Source organism: Myxocyprinus asiaticus, chromosome 48, assembly GCF_019703515.2.
Source record: "Myxocyprinus asiaticus isolate MX2 ecotype Aquarium Trade chromosome 48, UBuf_Myxa_2, whole genome shotgun sequence".
NCBI classification, from domain to species: domain Eukaryota; kingdom Metazoa; phylum Chordata; class Actinopteri; order Cypriniformes; family Catostomidae; genus Myxocyprinus; species Myxocyprinus asiaticus.
Window position 1 is genome coordinate 5,175,336 of NC_059391.1, and position 19,507 is coordinate 5,194,842.

The 19,507-nt window shown below is 37.3% G+C and overlaps 1 protein-coding gene across 4 annotated transcripts in view; it reads right to left on the minus strand.

The window, feature by feature from the left end:
* LOC127437447 (Golgi apparatus protein 1-like) overlaps positions 1-19,507 on the minus strand; it is a 65,419-nt gene that overhangs the window by 34,208 nt on the left and 11,704 nt on the right. For all 4 annotated transcript variants that reach the window (XM_051692367.1, XM_051692369.1, XM_051692366.1 and 1 more), the window contains exons 2-4: positions 3,842-3,871; positions 3,331-3,417; positions 2,886-3,101 (exon numbers count right to left, since the gene is read on the minus strand). In XM_051692367.1, coding sequence (XP_051548327.1) covers positions 2,886-3,101; positions 3,331-3,417; positions 3,842-3,871 — 333 coding nt within the window. The remainder of the gene's footprint in view (positions 1-2,885; positions 3,102-3,330; positions 3,418-3,841; positions 3,872-19,507) is intronic.

Genomic DNA, 19,507 nt, shown 5'->3' on the forward strand with positions numbered 1-19,507 from the left:
GCAAGGTTTTGCGAATAATTTACACAAATATATTTAGCTTGTTTTCATGAATGAACACAAAACATGAATGAGAATTAAAGTTTTAGCGATGACACTTGAAATTTAGCTAAGGTGCATCCCATTTCTCTGGATCATCTTTGAGATGTTTCTACACTTTGATTGGAGTCCAACTGTGGCAAATGCAATTGATTTGACATGATTTGGAAAGGCATACATCTGTCTATATAATGTCTCACAGCTGAAAATGCTATCAGAGCAAAAACCAAGCCATGAGGTCAAAGGAACTGCCTGCAGAGCTCAGAGACAGGATTGTGTCAAGGCACAGATCTGGGGAAAGCTACAAATAAATTTTGGCTGCATTGAAGGTTCCCAAGAGCACAGTGAGCTCCATAATTCCTAAATGGAAGAAGTTTGGAACAACCAGGACTCTTCCTAAAGTTGGCCGCCCAGCCAAACTGGGGGAGAAGGACATTGGTAAGAGAAGTGACCAAGAACCCAAGGTCACTCTGGTTGAGCTCCAGAGATCATGTGTGGAGATGGGAGAAACTTGCAGAAGGACAACCATCACTGTAACACTCCACCAATCTGGGCTTTATGACAGAGTGGCCAGACGGAAGCATCACCTCAGAGCAAGACACATGAAAGCCCGCTTGGAATTAGCAAAAATACACCTAAAGGACTCTTTGACTGTGAGAAACAAGATTCTTTGTCTGATGAAATGAAGATTGAACTGTTTGGCCTCAATTCCAAGCGTCATGTCTGGAGGAAACCAGGCACCGCTCATCACCTGCGCAATACCATCCCAACGGTGAAGCATGGTGGTGTGGTAGCATCATGCTGTGGGGGTGTTTTTCAGCGGCAGTGACTGGGGGACTGATCAGGTTTGAAGAAAAGCTGAATGCAGCAAAATACAGAGATATCCTTAATGAAAATCTGGCCCAGTGCGCTCAGGATCTCAGACTGGGCCGAAGGTTCACCATTCAACAGGACAATGACCCTAAGTACACAGCCAAGACAATGCAAGAGTGGCTCTGGAGAGACCTGAAAATGGCTGTCCACCGACAGTCCCCATTTTAACCTGACAGAGCTTGAGAGGATCTTCAGAGAGGAATGGCAGAAAATCCCCAAATCCAGGCGTTTATCTTGAAGTTTATCGCATCATACCCAAAAAGACTTGAGGCTGTAATCGCTGCCAAAGGTGCTTCAACTAAGTACTGAGTTAAGGGTCTGAATACTTGTGTCAATGTGATATTTCAGTTTTTTCTTTTTAATAAATCTGCCATGTTATCAAAAATCAGTTTTTTTTTTCTTTGTCATTATGGTGTATGCAGTGTGGATTGATGTGGAAAAAAAATATTTAAAGCATTTTAGCATAAGGCTGCAACATAACAAAATGTGAAAAAATTAAGGGGTCTGAATATTTTCTGAATGCACTGTATATTGAGTTATTGTTATTTGAGGGGCTTTCTCAGCAAATATTTCAAGTATATATGCAATCGATTATGCTTAATTTGTTGCCATATCATGTAATTTATTCAATCAAACATTTTAATCAACTGACCGCCCTAGTTTCTACCCATTTGTGAAATATAAAATTCAGCACTGTGTGAAAAAATTTCTAAAGCAAAGACATACAGAATTTGCTTTGTAATAATTGAAAGTTGTTGTTTTTTTGCTTGTGAACACGTTGTTTTTTTTTTTTTTTTTTTTTTTTGCCTTGTCATATCCTCTACTTCATCTTTTGGATGTCTCCCTGTCAGTTTAGAAATCCCTCTATTTTGTTCTCACTATTGAGAAAACTTTAGCTTTTTAATGTCCTACATGGTTTAAATTAATGCATAGAATTTAAATTCATAAAAAGTTCAGCAGAGTATAAAATTAACTTTGACCACCAGCCACAGTGGCTGGTGAGTGCCCAATTTTAGCAGCCGTTTTTTTACAAGCCACTTTTTTCCTATTCAAAAGAATATATATACCGTTATATATAGGCCATGCATGTACAGTAAAATGTTAAACGCTGGATTTAACTCAAATTAAACTCAGAGCACCTCCCGAGATGGTCTGAGATTATTTGCAGCTATCATATATGACAAAATTCTTGCAAACTGTTTTTGGACCACTGACACACAAAAGATGCTCATAAAACAGCGAATCAGACACACGCATCAACAGCTTTTCTTTTGTTTGTTCTTCAAAATATAGACCTAATCAAACCAAGTTTCTTCAAACCCACTACTACGGAATCGTCCAGAATTAAAGGAAACAGAATTGCGTTTCATATTAAATCAATGCGAGATGCAGTTTGTCCCGTGCTTTAGTGCCTCAGAACCAAAAAGCTGAGAATGTTTTGAAATATAGGCTATATTTGCATTTGCATCAGTTTCACAAACAATTGTCAATGCTAATAATTACAGATTAGAATGGAAAGTAAATACAGAGAAATGGATCTGAAAAAGAAACCTTTCACAGGAAGAGTCCTTATATCGGCTGTTGCTACATAACATGGACGGTAAACTTGACAGAAGTGGCCAGGGGAAAGATCAGGATCAATTACAATCAGCGCATGTCTTCTGTCATGTGTTCCGTTAAAAACAGGAGAACGTAGATGATACTGAAACTTTTAAAGATTGCTCATCAAGAAGTGGACAATTAAACACTGCTCAGATTCACAAGCAAATATCACCATAAGCTAAAAGGAATGTTCCGAGTACAATACAAGTTAAGGTCAATCGACAGCCACAAGCACAATGTTGATTACCACAAAAATTCACGTTGACAGAAGGCATCTGTACTTACACTCAAAGGTATAATTTCATCCTAGTTTAAAAGGTTTAGTCATGTCTCTGCCCTACACTAACAGCACCCACAATGCACCTGGGTTTTACCTTCTCGCCCGTGTTGACGCTTCCACAGCGTAGTTTGTTGATATCGTCCTTGCACTTGTCCATGAAGCCGCAGATAAGGCGGTAATCGCTGAAGATGATACTGGTCATCTTTGTGATGTACTGGTTACACTGGTACTCTGAGATGTTAGTGCGGTGATCGACCAAACACGACACCAGGTAACCTTTCCCACGCTCCTCTGCGGCACACTCCTTAATCTGAGAAAAACAATAAAAAATGGTTTTATCATGACTTTGTGGTGACGTTTGAGACTTTAAAAGGTGAAGTGTGTCGATTTTGAGCTCCTACGGTCACAAAACTGCAAAAAAAACAAACAAACAAAAAAAACACTCAAGCTTTAAACACTTGTTTGTTTTCCGTTTCACTAAATGTTGCAGAATGTCTGGCCAAACATAATCTGAGAGATCTGTGCATATTTCTACTCACCCCACTGATGGTACTCTTGCACACTTCAACAGCGACAGACTCAAACTTTGGATCTGTTGTCAAATTTAGCTTGTAGTTCCACAGAAGCTAAAAATTGAAGACATTTTATTAGACAGGAATTAACATTTATTGCATTTTTACATTTAATGATTTCAGTTGGGCAGACAATGTAAATCATAAGCCGACCAATGTAATTGCTTTTGTAAGTAAGGGATTTTGCAATAATGAGAAATTAACTGGAAAATAAATAAAAAAATCTAAAATAATACTGTATCTTTTTGTGAAGGAGCACACATACACCTACAGTGTGCAAATCTCAAAAAATAATTTCAGAAGGATTTTTTATAGAATTCCTTAGTGTTATGTTTCAATGTTAGTTTCATGAGAGTCATGCTTTGGCTAGAAATACCATGACGACTTCCAACTAGTTAAGCTGCGGATCGAGTTTATGATCCTTCAGGTCAACATAAGTCCAGCAACAAAAACAGTAGCAATAAGACAAAGCACTCACATGATTGCAGTCTGCGCCAATCTCCAACTCCTAAAGGAGAGATTAGAAAAAGAATGTTAAATTACAAGAGTCTTGTAGTTGTTTACCATTACAGAATAAATTGCAGATCTCCAACTCTAGGAATTATTTTTGTTGTATTATGTATTGTGCATGTAACTGTATTATACAAGACTTGCTATTTTCTGGAGATGTTTGTTGCCAGTCTCACTAGGTCTGGGTGATTTAACAAAAACTCTCAATATACTGTATTTGCAATGATTTTAAAACACTTATGATGAAATTTTCTTTGTTTCCTAAAGATTGCCTCGAAGAATTTTTCCTGATCCTTCCCTATCTCACAACTGCAAGTCTGAGTGTTAAGGCGAGACATTTTAAAAGGGTCATGACAAGAGGAATACATTTTTCCTAGATCTTTTAACATATAAGATGTCATTATACTATAAAAACATACTGTAAGTTTCAGAACTCAAAACATTGCAAAAAGAGCATTTGTTGAAACTAAGCTGCCGAAACGACTTGTTCTCTATTTCCCCCACATTGTGATGTCACACTGTGGTAGACATTTGCATCAGACCACCTTCACAACAACACAGCAATGCCTACTAGGGGTGTAACGGTTCTCGGTAAAAAAACGAACCGTATGGTTCGTCACCCACGGTTCAGTAAGCATTTGCCCCATGGTTCGTCTCTAGCCAAAGAAAATAAAGTGCCAAATAGACATGCGCAGTTATAACCTCCGCTAATGCACCTGTATTGCTCTGTAGACACGCTCTGCCTGTTTCACGTGGGTCAACTTTCTACAGAGAGAAGCTGTCCTATTAACTGTATGTTAAATCAGTTGACGACATCACAGTTCTGCACGCATTAGTGTGAAGTTGAAAATGGCAAGCTGAGAAAACAAGCCACAAGACAGAAGCCCCTGCGTCATTCAAGTCTCCCGTCTGGGAACTTTTTCTTTTTGCAGTCAATCACAACAGCGATGATCATAAAAACAGGCACTGTTTGCAGACACTGCTCGATGTGAATGCCGTATACTGGTTATACATCGATATTTGATTTATTTACGCCGACATCACCCGAGGATAGATAGTGTGGCGCACACAGAGCCGCAGGTGAGCCCGAAACTGCACACGGACACATTCCCTTCCATCTTTAAGGAACTCAGTGCTAGTTCAGACAGACAAATAACACTAACTATAGTGCTCGTGGTGTTCATTGCCAAAGTTATGTTGCCCTACTCCGTTGATGAAGATGTGGGATTTCCACGTATGATTAAAACACTCGTGTTGCGTTACGACATCCCTTCTAGCATCCATATTAATAGCAAGGTTCCTTCAATAGTGATGTACAGCTTCTGAATATTAAATATATATGGAGTATGAAACACACTTTGTTGATGCATGTAGCATAAATGCAAGTTAAATGTTGAGTTAGTAATTAGAGAAAACATTTTTTTTTTTTTGTTAAGGACACTAACGAAAATTAACCATGGTTTTATTCAGTAATACTGTAGTAGCCATATAGTAACCATGATTTTACTATAGTATTGTAACCAAGACAGTAACCATGTTAATTTTATGGTTACTATGATTTTACTACAAATATAATGTTTAAACTATGGTTACTGTAGTAAAACCATGGTGATTTGTAGTGAAGGCAAATCTCTTGAAGTGTGTTACCAAATAGAATATTTTTACTATGGCAGTAATATTTTTTTTTCTGAACATAAACACTGAACCGAAATAGTGACCTTAAAACCGTGATACAAAATGAACCGTGAGAAATTTGAACCGTTACACCCCTAACGCCTACTTTACCTTAACACTTCTGTAGCCCACCCAGCATCGGTGAGCAGTGAGATGGCAATGAAAGAGACAATCACAACAGTGGGTGTTTACGGTCAAGTCTTAAAGAAGCAGCAGCAGCAAAACCAAGTATTTCTGACAGAGGTCAAAAAGAATGTGAAAAAAAATCTGTTTTATAAATATATGACTGTTTTTTTGTGCAAAACAACTTTACCAAAATAAATGTCTCTGCATTTTAAATGCTTTAAAGTAGTAAAAATGATGTATAAATTGGTCAAATAAACTATATGTATGGAATTATTGCAGTTTGTCTCATGTACTGTTATACTGGTTAATATATATAAAAATTATTACAGTTAATTCTTCCTCATGCTTATTTAGTGAAAAACGGTGTTGGAAACAATTGTTGTTGACAATTTTAAACGTGATTAACTGCATTTCACTTTTTTTTTTTATTAACATTTTTGATTCATAAATTAACACAAAAAAATACAACAACATCTATATAATGAATCAAAAACTTTAAACATTAAACCCCCACTATATCCCCTCCCCCTACCAAACTCTCAACCCACCCTGACCCCCCCACGAACACCCCTGTGGTCAATATAGACACACACACAGAAAACAACATAGAATAATCAAGTATTATAAAACAAAATAAAAAAAAAATAAACTCTAAATTACTACCTCCACTGCCCCACCTCGAGATTCCCTCAAAAATGCTAAATAATTGCCCCATTTCTTATTGTATGATTCCCTAACCCCCATCCTAATGCTCGACCCCTCCTCGAAGGCAGCCACCCTCCCCATCTCCTCGCACCACTCCGGGAACGAGGGTGCTCCATCCGACTTCCAACTCCTCAAAATAACCTGCCTACCAATCATCACACCGGTCAAAACCCAGTCCTACATGTACTTATCCTCCAAATCCATGACCTCCCTATCTCCCAAAATACAGAGTCTGGGGCAGAACGAGATCTGAGTGCCCAACACATCACACACAAAACTTTGCACCTTCAGCCAAAATTCTTGGATCTTAAGGCACCCCCAAAAAACATGGATGGTGTCTCCATCTTCAGTATAGCATCGCCAGCAGATGGGTGTGTCCTTAAGACCAAGCCTATACAATCTAGAGGGGATCCAATAAAATCTATGTAAAATCTTAAATTGCATAAGGCGAACCCTTGCATCTCTAGATGCAGACTTTGTTTTTTAGAATCCTTGCCCACACTCCCTCCTCTGATACCAAATTTAAATCTTTCTCTCATAATCTTTTGAGAGAATTTAAAGCTCCGTCCCCCAGACTCTGAATTAACAGGGAGTAATACACTGATGCCTCATGACCCTTCCCAAAAGCAGCAATCACCACTTCCAGAGTATCTGCCGCTCTATGGGGGTGTATGCTACTCCCAAAAACAGAGCAGAGCAGGTGGCACAGCTGTAAATACTTATAAAGTTGAGATCTGGGAATCCCAAAATGTTGAATCAAATTTTCAAAAGATCTCAATACTCCACCCTCATACAGGTCACCAAGTGTATTAACCTCTCTCACAATCCAATCTGACCAACAGAAAGGGGACTTATTAAAACAGTTTAGGGTTCAGCCATATGCTCGAGGCTATGTTTAAATAAATATCAGAATTAAACACTCTGGACACTTTTGTCCATATCGAGTCAAATGCAAAATAACGGGGTGCGACTTAACCTCTCCAGCTAGTTTAATTGAAAGGCTTTGCAGTGGTGAGATAGGGGCAAGAACTTCCTTTTCAATACAAAACCAGGGAGGAGCTATCTCAGGTGGAAGCAACCAATGAGCCAAATGTCTAAGACTGAATGCATAATAATAAAACAAAATATTGGGTAGGCCTAACCCACCTTTGTCAATCGGCCTATGTAACTTACTGAAATTTAACCTGGGACATTTACCATTTCAAATGAAGGACTTCGCTACGCTATCAAATTGCTTGAAATAAGAGAGGGGGACATCTACAGGGAGAGATTGTAACAGGTAGTTAAATTCTGGAATGCAATTCATTTTAATAACATTAACCTTCCCAATCATCGATAAGTGTAATGAAGCCCATCTGTCCACATCATTAGAAAACCTTTTTATTAAGGGATCTAAATTAACTCTGACGGCAGGACAGAGTTAACTCTGACTAAATCAGACAAATTTGCTGGGAATAAAACTCCCAAATACTTAATTCCCTGTTTGGACCACTGGAAGGCACCAGGCTGGAAGGCCATTACTGGACAGTACGCTGTCAAAGCCAAAGCTTCGGATTTAGACCAATTGACTTTGTATCCTGAGAATTTGGAAAAGGAGTTAATAATTCTGTGGAGGCAAGGCATAGATCTAGTGGGGTCGGAGACGAATAATAAAATATAATCTGCGTAGAGCAGAAGCTTATGCGCCACACCTCCCGCCGTCACCCCTGGAAAATCATCCTCCTTTCTAATCGCGGCTGCTAATGGTTCCAGGGCAAGACAGAACAATAATGGGGAAAGAGGGCAACCCTGCCGGGTGCCCCATCCAGAGTAAAATAATCGGAAATTAACCCATTTGTTTGCACCGCTGCTACAGGGTGTCAATAAAGTAACTTAATCCAACCAATAAATGTATTCCCGAACCCATACCTTTCCAAAATCTTAAAAAGATAATCCCATTCTACCATATCAAACGCCTTTTCGGCGTCAAGAGAGATGGCAGCAACCGGAGATTGATCATTCGCTACTGACCACATGATATTGATGAGATGCCTAATATTATCAGAAGAGCTACGGCCTCGAATAAACCCCTGATCTATAAGTGATGTCATAACTTAATCGATTAGCCAGAATTTTGGACAAAATTTTTACATCTAACTGGATCAGGGAAATTGGGCGGTAACTTTTACACTCGCTTGTGTCATGGTAGGCGGAAGCTTTCCATTCTTTAATGAATCAGTATAAACTTCTAACAAAAGTGGAGCCAGTTCTGTAGCATAAGATTTGAAAAACTCGGAGGAAAAGCCGTCAGGCCCCGGACCTTTAATTACCTCAACAAGCTCCTCCAAGTTTATCTCAGAATCAAGATCATTTTTTGCACAGTCGTCAGTTTAGGGAGATCTATTGGTTCCACAAAGTTCCTAATATCTTCATCAGTGGATGAAGACGTGGAACCATAGAGATCAAGATGGAACTCTTTAAAAGCATTATTAATATCAATAGCCGAGGTAAATATTTCACCACAAGTAGATTTCACTGAGGGAATGATAGAAAAAGACTCTCTCTGCTTTATATATCTAGCCAAAAGTTTTCCTGCTTTGTCACCCGACTCAAAGTATGACTGTCTTGCCCTGAATAACCAAAACTCCACTTTCCGTGACAAAATAGTATTATATCAATATTTCAATCGGGTCAATTCTCTGAGGCCATCAGATGACATATGGCGCTTCAGCTCTGCCTCAGCACTTTTAATATTTCCTTCCAACTCCACAAGTTCTTGTGCTTTGGATTTTTTAATGAATGAGGCATACTGTATGATCCGACCCCTAAGAACCGCCTTAAGTGCCTCCCAAGCCACGCCCACAGAGGATACTGAGGACCAGCTGGTCTCCATATAAACACTGATTTCAGTCTTTAACATCTGTTGGAAATCAGGATTTTGCAGAAGGGATACATTAAGGCACCAACTATATGATTTCTTTTTTTCTGTATATGGCAACACCTTTTAACTCACCAGAGCATGATCTGAGACTAAGATATTTCCAATTGAGCAATCAACAACAGATGAAATGAGGGATTTGGATATCAAAAAAAAAAAAATCTATTCTAGAATAAATCTTATGTACTGATGAAAAAAAATGTATAGTCCCTACCAGATGGGTTCAAAAGTCTCCAAATATCCGTAAGACCAAGATTTTTACACATCCTGTGAAGCGTCAATGTTGCTCTAGGGGGCTTACACACTTTTGCTTCACTATGATCAAGGACTGAGTCCATCAAAAGATTGAAGTCTCCTCCCAATATTATATCATGAGGGGTGCCAGCGGTTTGCAACATCCCTTCAAGATCTATAAAAAAGCCTTGATCATCAATGTTAGGTACATAAATATTAGCCAAAATCAACCTTTGCCCTTGAATTTCAACTAACACAATAATTACTCTTCCTAATTTATCTTTAATCTGTTTGAGACATTTGAATTGTAGATGTTTATTTACCAATATAATGACTCCATTTCTCTTACTTGAGCCAGCACTAAAGAAAACATGTCCACCCCATATCTTCCCAAATTTTTCAGCATCCTACGGGGAGAGATGTGTTTCTTGAATAAACACTATATCATATTTCTTACGTTTAAGAAAAGTAATAACCTTCCTTCTTTTTATGGGGTGCCCCAACCCATTTACATTCCATGTGGAGAGAGATAGTACACTCATTAACATTTGACATTTTGATATAGTAGAAAAAATAAATTGTCTGTCAAAAACAAAATTATACGGACCACATTCCCCATTAGTGAAACAATCAAATCCTGAACTTCCCCCCGAATAAACAGAAAAAAGTGCGCATTAACCCCGCACACGACAGCGCCAACCGGCGTCAATCCCTTTAAACTCAAAAGGTCCATGAACGCCCACGAGCCCCCACGACAACTTTGCCATCGGATTGCTCAATTCTGCCTCACAAATTTGTGAGGCAAAATTACATAACAGAAAATACTTTGTAAAATAAACCCAGTCAATAGGAAAAATGAACACAAAGAATGTGTAGATTCATTCACAGAACTGTCTCAAAGGTGTGATCTTCCACAAAACAAATTCCAGCTGATATAAAACCATTCAGATTCCTCAGACAGACAAACAAATGTACAGTGAGCCGGTTGTTATGAGTTCAGCAGATGACGTGATCATTCCAATGTCCCATAAAAATACTCAAAACAAACTACAGCCAGCAGGAGGAATAAGTACGAAGAATGCACAGATTAATCCACAGCTGTTCCAAAGGAGTGTTATTCAATAGAACAAGCTCCAGCCGCTAGGCGGAACCAATACAAAAAGAAACAAAACCGGCATCCCTGTTCCCCGGATGATCGAGTCAATTCACTCGGAGGCCTCATAAAATATATACCATGACTTACACAATCTGTCAACTTCATAAAAGACATCCTTTGTGTGAGCAGCATGTAGATATTTTGCGGCCATCCGTAGTGTCCACTCTCAATCTGTCCGGGAACTTCAATGCAAAAGTAATCTTTCATCAATGCAAAAGTTTCTTTAAGGAAACGTGTTTGTCACAAAACAAGCTCCAGTCGCTAGGCGGAGCCAACACAAAAAAAACAAAATGTCGCCCAGCTTCCTCAAGGGTAAGTACAGCGAGTCAGACCCACTCACGAGAAACATCCAATGGTTTACTCAGTCATTGATTCTATAAAAGACATTGCCAGATTTGGACATGTAAATACTTTGCGACTGACCTTCGTTTCTATTCTCAGTTTGGCTGGAAACATCAGAGCGAACGAGATCTTTTTCTGATGTAAGAGTTTCTTACATTCCTTGAACCGATCGCGTTTCTCTCGTTGAACTCGCAAAGTCCGGGAACAAGAAAATATTATGGTCCTTCCAAGAAAGCTTCCCTTTGCTCCTCGCCTGGCGCAACACAAGATCTTTATCGGATGATCTCAGAAATCTGGCCAGAATCGATCGGGGCCTGTATCCCTCAGCAGATCTGTGAGCTGGGACTCTGTGAGCTCGCTCGATTTCCAGCTTGTGGCCTGTTATGTCGAGCAGACTCGGGAAAAACTCGTCTAGGAATTTCACCATATCTCTGCCGTCCTCATGCTCAGGAATTCCAACAATTCGAACGTTATTCCTGTGGCTTCTATTTTCAAGATCTTCAAGCTTTTCAAGGAGATGTTCCAGATCAACTTTGGTCGCGGGTGGATTAGCGGTTAATTCCCTCTCCGAAGATTCCAAAAAAATCGATTCGTTTTTCAACATCAGTCACTCTTGTACCTAACTCAGAGAATTTTATTTCCATCGCCGTAATCAATCTACGTATTACAGCGAGATCCTCCAAGTCAGCAAGAACCTTCGTCAACATCACCGACATGTTGGACAACTGACGCTGGATTCCTTCTCCCGCCGCGCCATCCAAATCGAGTCCCCGGTCTGTAGGCCTGTCGGGGCTTTCATCCTGAACACGTAAGTGTCTTTTAATGTCTCCAGAGCCCAAGGATTTTGACTTCTTTGCCATGTTTTGCAACAAAGGGCAAATGTGTAACTGGGTTTATCAAATTTCACCAGATTATAACATGAAAATAATTGAAAATTCAGCAAAGTGCGTAGAGCTCGTCACTCACACGTCTGCTCCTTGCATGGTGTCACGTGACCTCCATGGTGTCACGTGACCTCGCGTTTCACTTTTTGATGGTTTCTCTGATTAAAAAAATATATATCACTTTGAGCAAAGACATGAGATATATATTGTAAAAAGGTTGAGAAATATAGATATACTTTTTTTTTGCTATATCGCCGAGTCATAAGTATCACTAATGTCCTGCCGTGCAGCTCTTTTAAAATGGACATTTAGGCTTTCAAAATGAATGTGTTCATTTGAGGCTGCTAGGAGAAAAAGGTACAAATTGACAATAGACAAAAAATCAGCTCTGGCCTCCCTTCCTTCTTGTAGCTCACACATTCTTCAACATCCTGTGGCTTGTGTGTTAATGTTTGAGATGAGATATAACACACACATGAGAGCATGTGACCATCTGTTAAAGTGGGTCAATGGCTAGGTAATATGTATGATGTCAAAAAAAGTAATCCACAATCAACACATTGATAAATGTAACAAATTTTGATAAAAGCAGTTCATTCTAAACAAATTAGCCAGTAAATACTACACAAAACAAAAAACAATATAGGTGTTCTAACTTTTTTTTTTTTTATTAAATACCATTTAATACAAACAACTGTTGTGAATATGTAACTTTCAGTAATGAAATTAATTTAACAGATTTAGTCTCGCAAACCTCATAATACATATTATATGAAATTGTCCATAAAAGGTTAAGAACAAAAACACATTCACTGTTCATTTTGATCTGGACATGAAATTAAAACTATGACTTCAGGTTCAAAATTGACTGGCCCTTTTAACTCTTTAAATTCAATTCAGACAGCAAACTCACAATTCTAGTCGGCTGTTTAACATTATCTGGTCTGTATATTATGTTGTCGTTTCAATCTGAAAGGAAGTTTGTCTGCACTCTACTGAAGACCCGACCAAATATTTGAGTAAATATTCAGAGTGCCAAATATCAAGGCACACCATCAGTCAACAGATACACTAAAATAAGACCAAAATACTGGTAATATTGTTGGGAAATGTTGATCAAATAAAAAAAATAGGTTTTATCTTGGGTTTTTAATTAGGCTTTCGTTTTAGTACTATTCGCTTTCATGATACTTTCTTTCTCGTGGCTATCTTCTATACAGACAGAACAGAAAGGTTATGACTGTCATTGATTTGACAATGATGTGAGTGATTATGACAGAGGCCCTTTCACTAAGATCTTTGAATAATTTGAAAGAATACATCTTCAAAAGTATGTTGTCAACATCCCAAATACTTGGTGAGATTACATCAATATCTGACAAATTTGAGAGCATACAACAATATACAAAGAATTTCATTGATTACGTTGCCAGCTTCAGAAGAACTAGACACGTCCATACTAATACGTTTAAATTTGAAAACTCTATCAGTCAACACGATCACACAGGAAGTCAGCATGCTGTTTCCGAGAGTTCCAGTACCCTATGATCGGTCACATTATGCAGACTCACTGACAAGCGGCATCTCCCATCAGACATTTGCATGCATTGGCTCCGGTGTCATGATAAATGGAGTCCGCCCAGTGAGCAAAAACCTATCATGTTATCGTGATAGCATGTCATTGAAGTCTAGGTTAACAGAAAAACACAAACCACGACACATTTAAATTCACAATCTATAACTTCAGTTATATACTATCATGTGTAACTTATGGTTTAAGTCATTAAATGTCGTATTTACAAAGTTATATCGACATACATCTTAAAACTATATTAAAGGATTTCTACTCAGGCAGTGAATATAGTATCCATTAATAGGTCCCTCAGCCAATGGAATTGTTGTGACGTCAGAGGGAGACCCGATTTTCAGGGGGGGACTCGATTTCTCATGACTCCAGCATCTTCAGGTTCCCTTGAGGTGCGACCGGAAGAGGTTGACATCAGCAGCGTGGGAGAGCTGGGTTGGGATTTCGTGTTGAAACCAGGAAGTAATCGCGCTTGCATAATCAGTGACGAGTGCGATTCAGGAGGCATTTTTCCCCTCTAACACAGTGGTGTCACTCTTATTTTAAGTTGAGGGCAGGATTGGACTAGACGTCACTGTATATGGGCCGAACTGTTAATACATGCGTATGTATATATATATACACTGTAAAAAATGATTTTAAGGTTTAGTTGTATCGATGAGCTTTTTTTAGTTGACAACTAAAATTTCATGCCAACTTAAGTTTTGATTATATTAACTTGTACTTAAGTTGGATTAACAATCGTATTTGCCATTTCAACTCACTTTAAACTGACTGAAAAAGCAAAGATTTGCCAGCTCCCAGCATGCATTGCAGCATGAATAAATAATGAGGTTAGTGTTGTAGGCTTATATTTTTATGCGATTTGTGGACTTTTGTTTGTGCTGTTTTTGTCATTATTGTTAGTTAATAGTTGTGTGGTGATGTTAATAGCTTATATTTTAATTAATGGTGTTTGATGAGTCACAATTACTGAGCTTTGTATTGAAAACTCTGTGAATCCCGTTCAAACTATGGAATTTCCAGCCTTTGCTGGTGTTCAAAGTTCTTTAATCAGAACTTTCCTATAAGAATATCAAAACTTTAAATGCTGCAATGCGTTCTGGATATCCTTGTGTGTCACAATATTATTATTAGTTATTTGAACAAAACCTGTTAAATACAGATTACTAAAAATAAACAATGGATTATTTAGTTGTCTTGACCAAACTTCTAAAGTTGGAAGAAATTTATATTTTTTCTTAATGTAACTTGACTTGAGTCAAAGCAAAAAGACAACTAGCTTAAGTTGAGTGAACAACTTTATTTATTCATTTATTTTTTACAGTATATATATCTCTATATCTATCTTCACACACACACTCACTGACCACTTTATTAGGAACACCTGAACACCTACTTATTCATATGATTATCTAATCAGCCAATGGTTTGGCAGCAGTCCAATGCATAAAATCATGCAGATATGGGTCAAGAGCTTCAGTTAATGTTCACATCAACCATCAGAATGAAAAAAAAAGTGATCTCAGTGACTGACCGTGGCATGATTGTTGTTGCCAGATGGGCTGGTCTGAGTATTTCTGTAACTGTCTCTACAGCTAATTAAAATGTTTATCAGCCCTGTTGTAGCTATGATAATTATACCGATGTAATAGGCTAAATCAACGTGAATGTTTTTAATCAATTGTTTTCCAAAGAATGTCATTATGGAGAGTGCTTTCGAAAGAGAAAAGCATCATTCTAGTGTGGATGAGAGGCATAAACATTGCAAAATCAATGCGTTTTCAAACTTCAACTGATGTGTAGACAGTCTAATGATCCATCCAAATAATGCAAGAGATGTATTGTTAACATCTAAAGAACTAGAGAGAATGTGGCAACATTGAACAAATTTGATAGAATACATTGTCAACTACATCTGAGGAATTTAAAATAATTACAAAAGGACACAGGAACATGCATATAATTCGTGAGAGTGTCTTCAATGTTCGAAGAATTTCAGAAAATAAGACAACATTCATAGAAACTGAGAAAATAGTTACATCCAGAACAAACAACATCCAAAGAATTTGAGAGCAACAACAACAGACTGGAGAGAATATGTCCGTAGAATTTAAGAGAACACAGCAAAATTTGAGAATATGGCGACACAATACATCATACATAAAATGATAAAATGTGGAACATCTGACAAAGATAAAATGGTATCATCCAAAGAATTTGAGAAAAAAAATAAATTCAAAATGCCAAGAATTTGAAAGAATACGACATAGGCGATGGCAGTGTACAGTTTTTTTGTTTTAGTCGTAGTTTTAGTCTTTTGATGAAAATGTCCTTTAAATTTAGTCAATATTTTGTCATGTCATATTCATTAGTTTTAGTTAGTTTTACTCTGACGAAAATGCCATATCATTTTAGTCAACAAAAATAACATTTTATTTGACAATAATGTGCAAACTTACAAAAATGTGTCAAATTGTCACAGAATGAACTTTAATAACAATATTCAAACATTTAGAAACATGTATAGGGTACAATGGAGCAAAAGGACACCTTAAGAAAAATATGCTTTTTTCTGGTCACAGTTTATCAAGATTGACAAAATAAATTTATTTTAATAGAATATTGATAGAGCAGAATAATTTGTATGAAAAGAAAATCACAGTAGGTTGTTTTCATTCAAATTCATTTTTTTTAAAAAAAGGTGGCAGGTTTATAGTGATATCTTGTAGATATAGGGGCAATAGTCATAGTGCAAAATTTATTAGCTTATGCAAATATTTTTGAGACAGCAAGATGCTTTTTGAGTTACAAATTAAGAAAAAGCTTTTTCAGAATAACCACTTCAAAAAAGGATGTACTATTTCCTGTTTATTTCAATCACATTTGACATTTTATAACATCTCGAGTATTGTATAATCAAAATAATCTCTCGTGATTGGATGAGTCAATGTGAGCCCACTTTGAACATTCTTCATAAATCTATTCCCCACACTTAAGAAAAACAATCTTTAATAGGGGCCTTTAGTCCCTGCAACAGGGGGCTTTTTACCCCAAATGCTATCCATTCACTTATTGGACAGTTATTGAAAAACTTTGGATTTAATAACGTTGAACAAAACTGAAAATGACAAATAACTATTTTGTCTCTAAATAAATATGATCGTTTTATGGATTCTCATTAGATACAATAATGTGCAAGATTTTTAGAAATTATTTAATATTAGATCAAATTACCTCAAAATCAACTTTAAGACATTACATTCAATAATTTCATGGACCAGAAAAAATTTGCAGTGCATAGTGACAAATAGGGCTGAGTGATTAATTTTATTTTATTTTCAATTATGATTTTGGCTTCCAACGATTATGAAAACAAGATAATCGAGATAAAACGATTATTGTGCCGTGTTCCGTTTTGAAATTAAACACCCCGGCATAATATCTTTGAAGCATCCTTTATTAAAGTTAAAATAATAAGGAAGCGGGTTATGAAGATAAACTCCAAAACTGGCATTTCTCTGTGCAGTCAGTGCCATGCCTGGGTTGGGTGAAGTGACTGAATCTTCTCCCGGCTGATGCACACTCTGGCGTGGTGACGCTTATCACTCGTGCGCGTTTGCTGCAGCTAGATTATAACATGATGGCTTGCGAAGTAATGAATCATAATATATGTCACATTCACTATGTGTATCTTATCATGAAGAAAATCAGCGATATGCAGCTCTATTAAGAAGAGGAAGTTTGTTGTTTTCAAGTTAAAGATGAATCGAAGTGAACATAAAGGTGAGAGTGTAGTCTTAGCCCATTAAACACTGGAACAAAATAAGTTTTTGATTAGTCTTTTTTGGCTTGATTTCCAAAATAATATAGAAAACGTCTTTAAATCAACGCACATTTACTTTAGGAGCTATATTGCAGAAGAAAAAATTGTTATCGGAGAATGCTGAATACAATATTTAATCTGGGCTCGACATTAATGTGTCTGGGGCAAATGGATTTTTGGAGGGGCAAGTGAAAGTGAATTTTACTTGCCCGACCAGACATGCAGACTGATTAAAAGTAAACAACGAAAAAATAACCAGCTATATTTGTGATAGCCTAGGCCTTGGTCACTTATTAGAAAGTTCATATTCTTATTCTGCAGTTGAAAGCTATCCAGAGCACGTGATTTTAAAATTCGCTTGCGATCTAGTAACAGCGGCGCCCTGTTTGATTGACTGGAGGTGATGTGTGTGTGCTGAACATGTGCGTGTGTTCCGAAAATGCTCACGCTAACGCGCACCTAAACGGTCAAATACATTCTAAAAATGCCCATCTTGGTGAGATATTCATTTAAACACAGAGAGTGATGTCTAAAGTGAACGTAAACAGAGGAGAAAAAAGCAGACTTGTATTAAAATGTCAGTCTTGTAAGTATAAATGTAAACTAATAGACCTGCTGCTGTCTAATGTGTCAATATAATAATCAAACAACCATAACGAGAAAACACTCACTGCTCCTGACTGGATAACTTTAGTAGCTTTAAAAGTATTAATGTATTATAATCATACAGTGAAGAGCAGTAACAGTTTTGTTGCATTTCATTCAGAATGTTTACTTCAATGCTTGATAGCCTACTGCTGTTAAAAAATTTGAATTTTCTGAATTTGTATTTTTGTATCTATGTCTATTCATTGCTGTTTTTTATTGTTATTTTATTACTTACTGTTTACTAGTCTTGAATAATTAAGAACTTGAAACCACTCTTCCATAAATAACATATTAGTTAGTGTTATTTGTCATGGTGACGAGGTTTATAGTAGATTAGTGTCACTGAATGGCTGGATATCTGAGTGGTGTCTGGAGAATAGAATAGGATTTATAGATAATTGGAAGAGTTTTTGGGGTAGGTGCCACTCTCCAAACTAGTAATTTGGCTCAGTAGCATTTGACTAAATGGGGCCCAGGTCAGGAAGCAAACAAACTGGCTAATCCAAATGTCTGCTAGCTGCCTTGAGACATCACACAGGTCACATAAACTACAACACAGAGACTGTATCACCTAGATATCATATAGAGACTGTGTCTGTTCCCCGAACTACCAAACACAAAACTCTCATTAAATCATTTAGAAAAAAAATCTGTTTAAGGTCAAACTTGAACAAAACAAACAAATTAAAGATAAACACCATATAAAGATAGGGCTACTAAACATTACATTTCTTTCTACCAAAACACTAATTGTAAATTAAATTATTACAGATCATTGTTTGGATGTGCTCTGTTTGACTGAAACCTGGCTTAAACCAGTTTAAATGAATCTTCTCCCCCAGGTTATTGTTATAAACATGAGCCTCGCCTGAAGGGTCGAGTAGGAGGTGTTGCTACAATTAACAGTGAAGTTTTCGGTGTTAATCAGAGGACAGGATATAAATGTAAGTCTTTTGAACTAATAATGCTTAATGTGACACCGTCAGATATAGATATAAATAAAAAACTCTGTCGTCTTTTACCATTGCTACAGTATATATATCACCCGGGCCTTTTCTGATTTCCTTGGTGAATTTGCAAATTTTTTATCAGATCTTGTAGTCACTGTAGATAGAGCTTTAATTGTTGGTGACTTCAACATTCACATAGATAATGAAAATGACACATTGGGATTAGCATTTATCGATATTCTCAACTCTCTTGGAGTCAGACAAAATGTAACAGGACCAACTCATTGCCATAATCATACGCTAGATTTAATTCTGTCATATGGAGTTGATGTTAATAATATAGAAATTCTGTCGCAGAGCGATGACATCTCGGATCATTACCTCGTCTCTTGTATGCTGCGATCAGCTAATGTTACTCAATCTACACCACGCTATCATTCAGGTAGAACTATACTTTTGACCACTAAAGATAGATCTGGAAGATTATTAGTGAAGCTATCTCATACACTCAGTAAACCCCAACACCCTGTACTCTGACCCCAGCTTAGCTTGGATATGTGAAAAAAAAAAAAAAAAAGAATTTCACT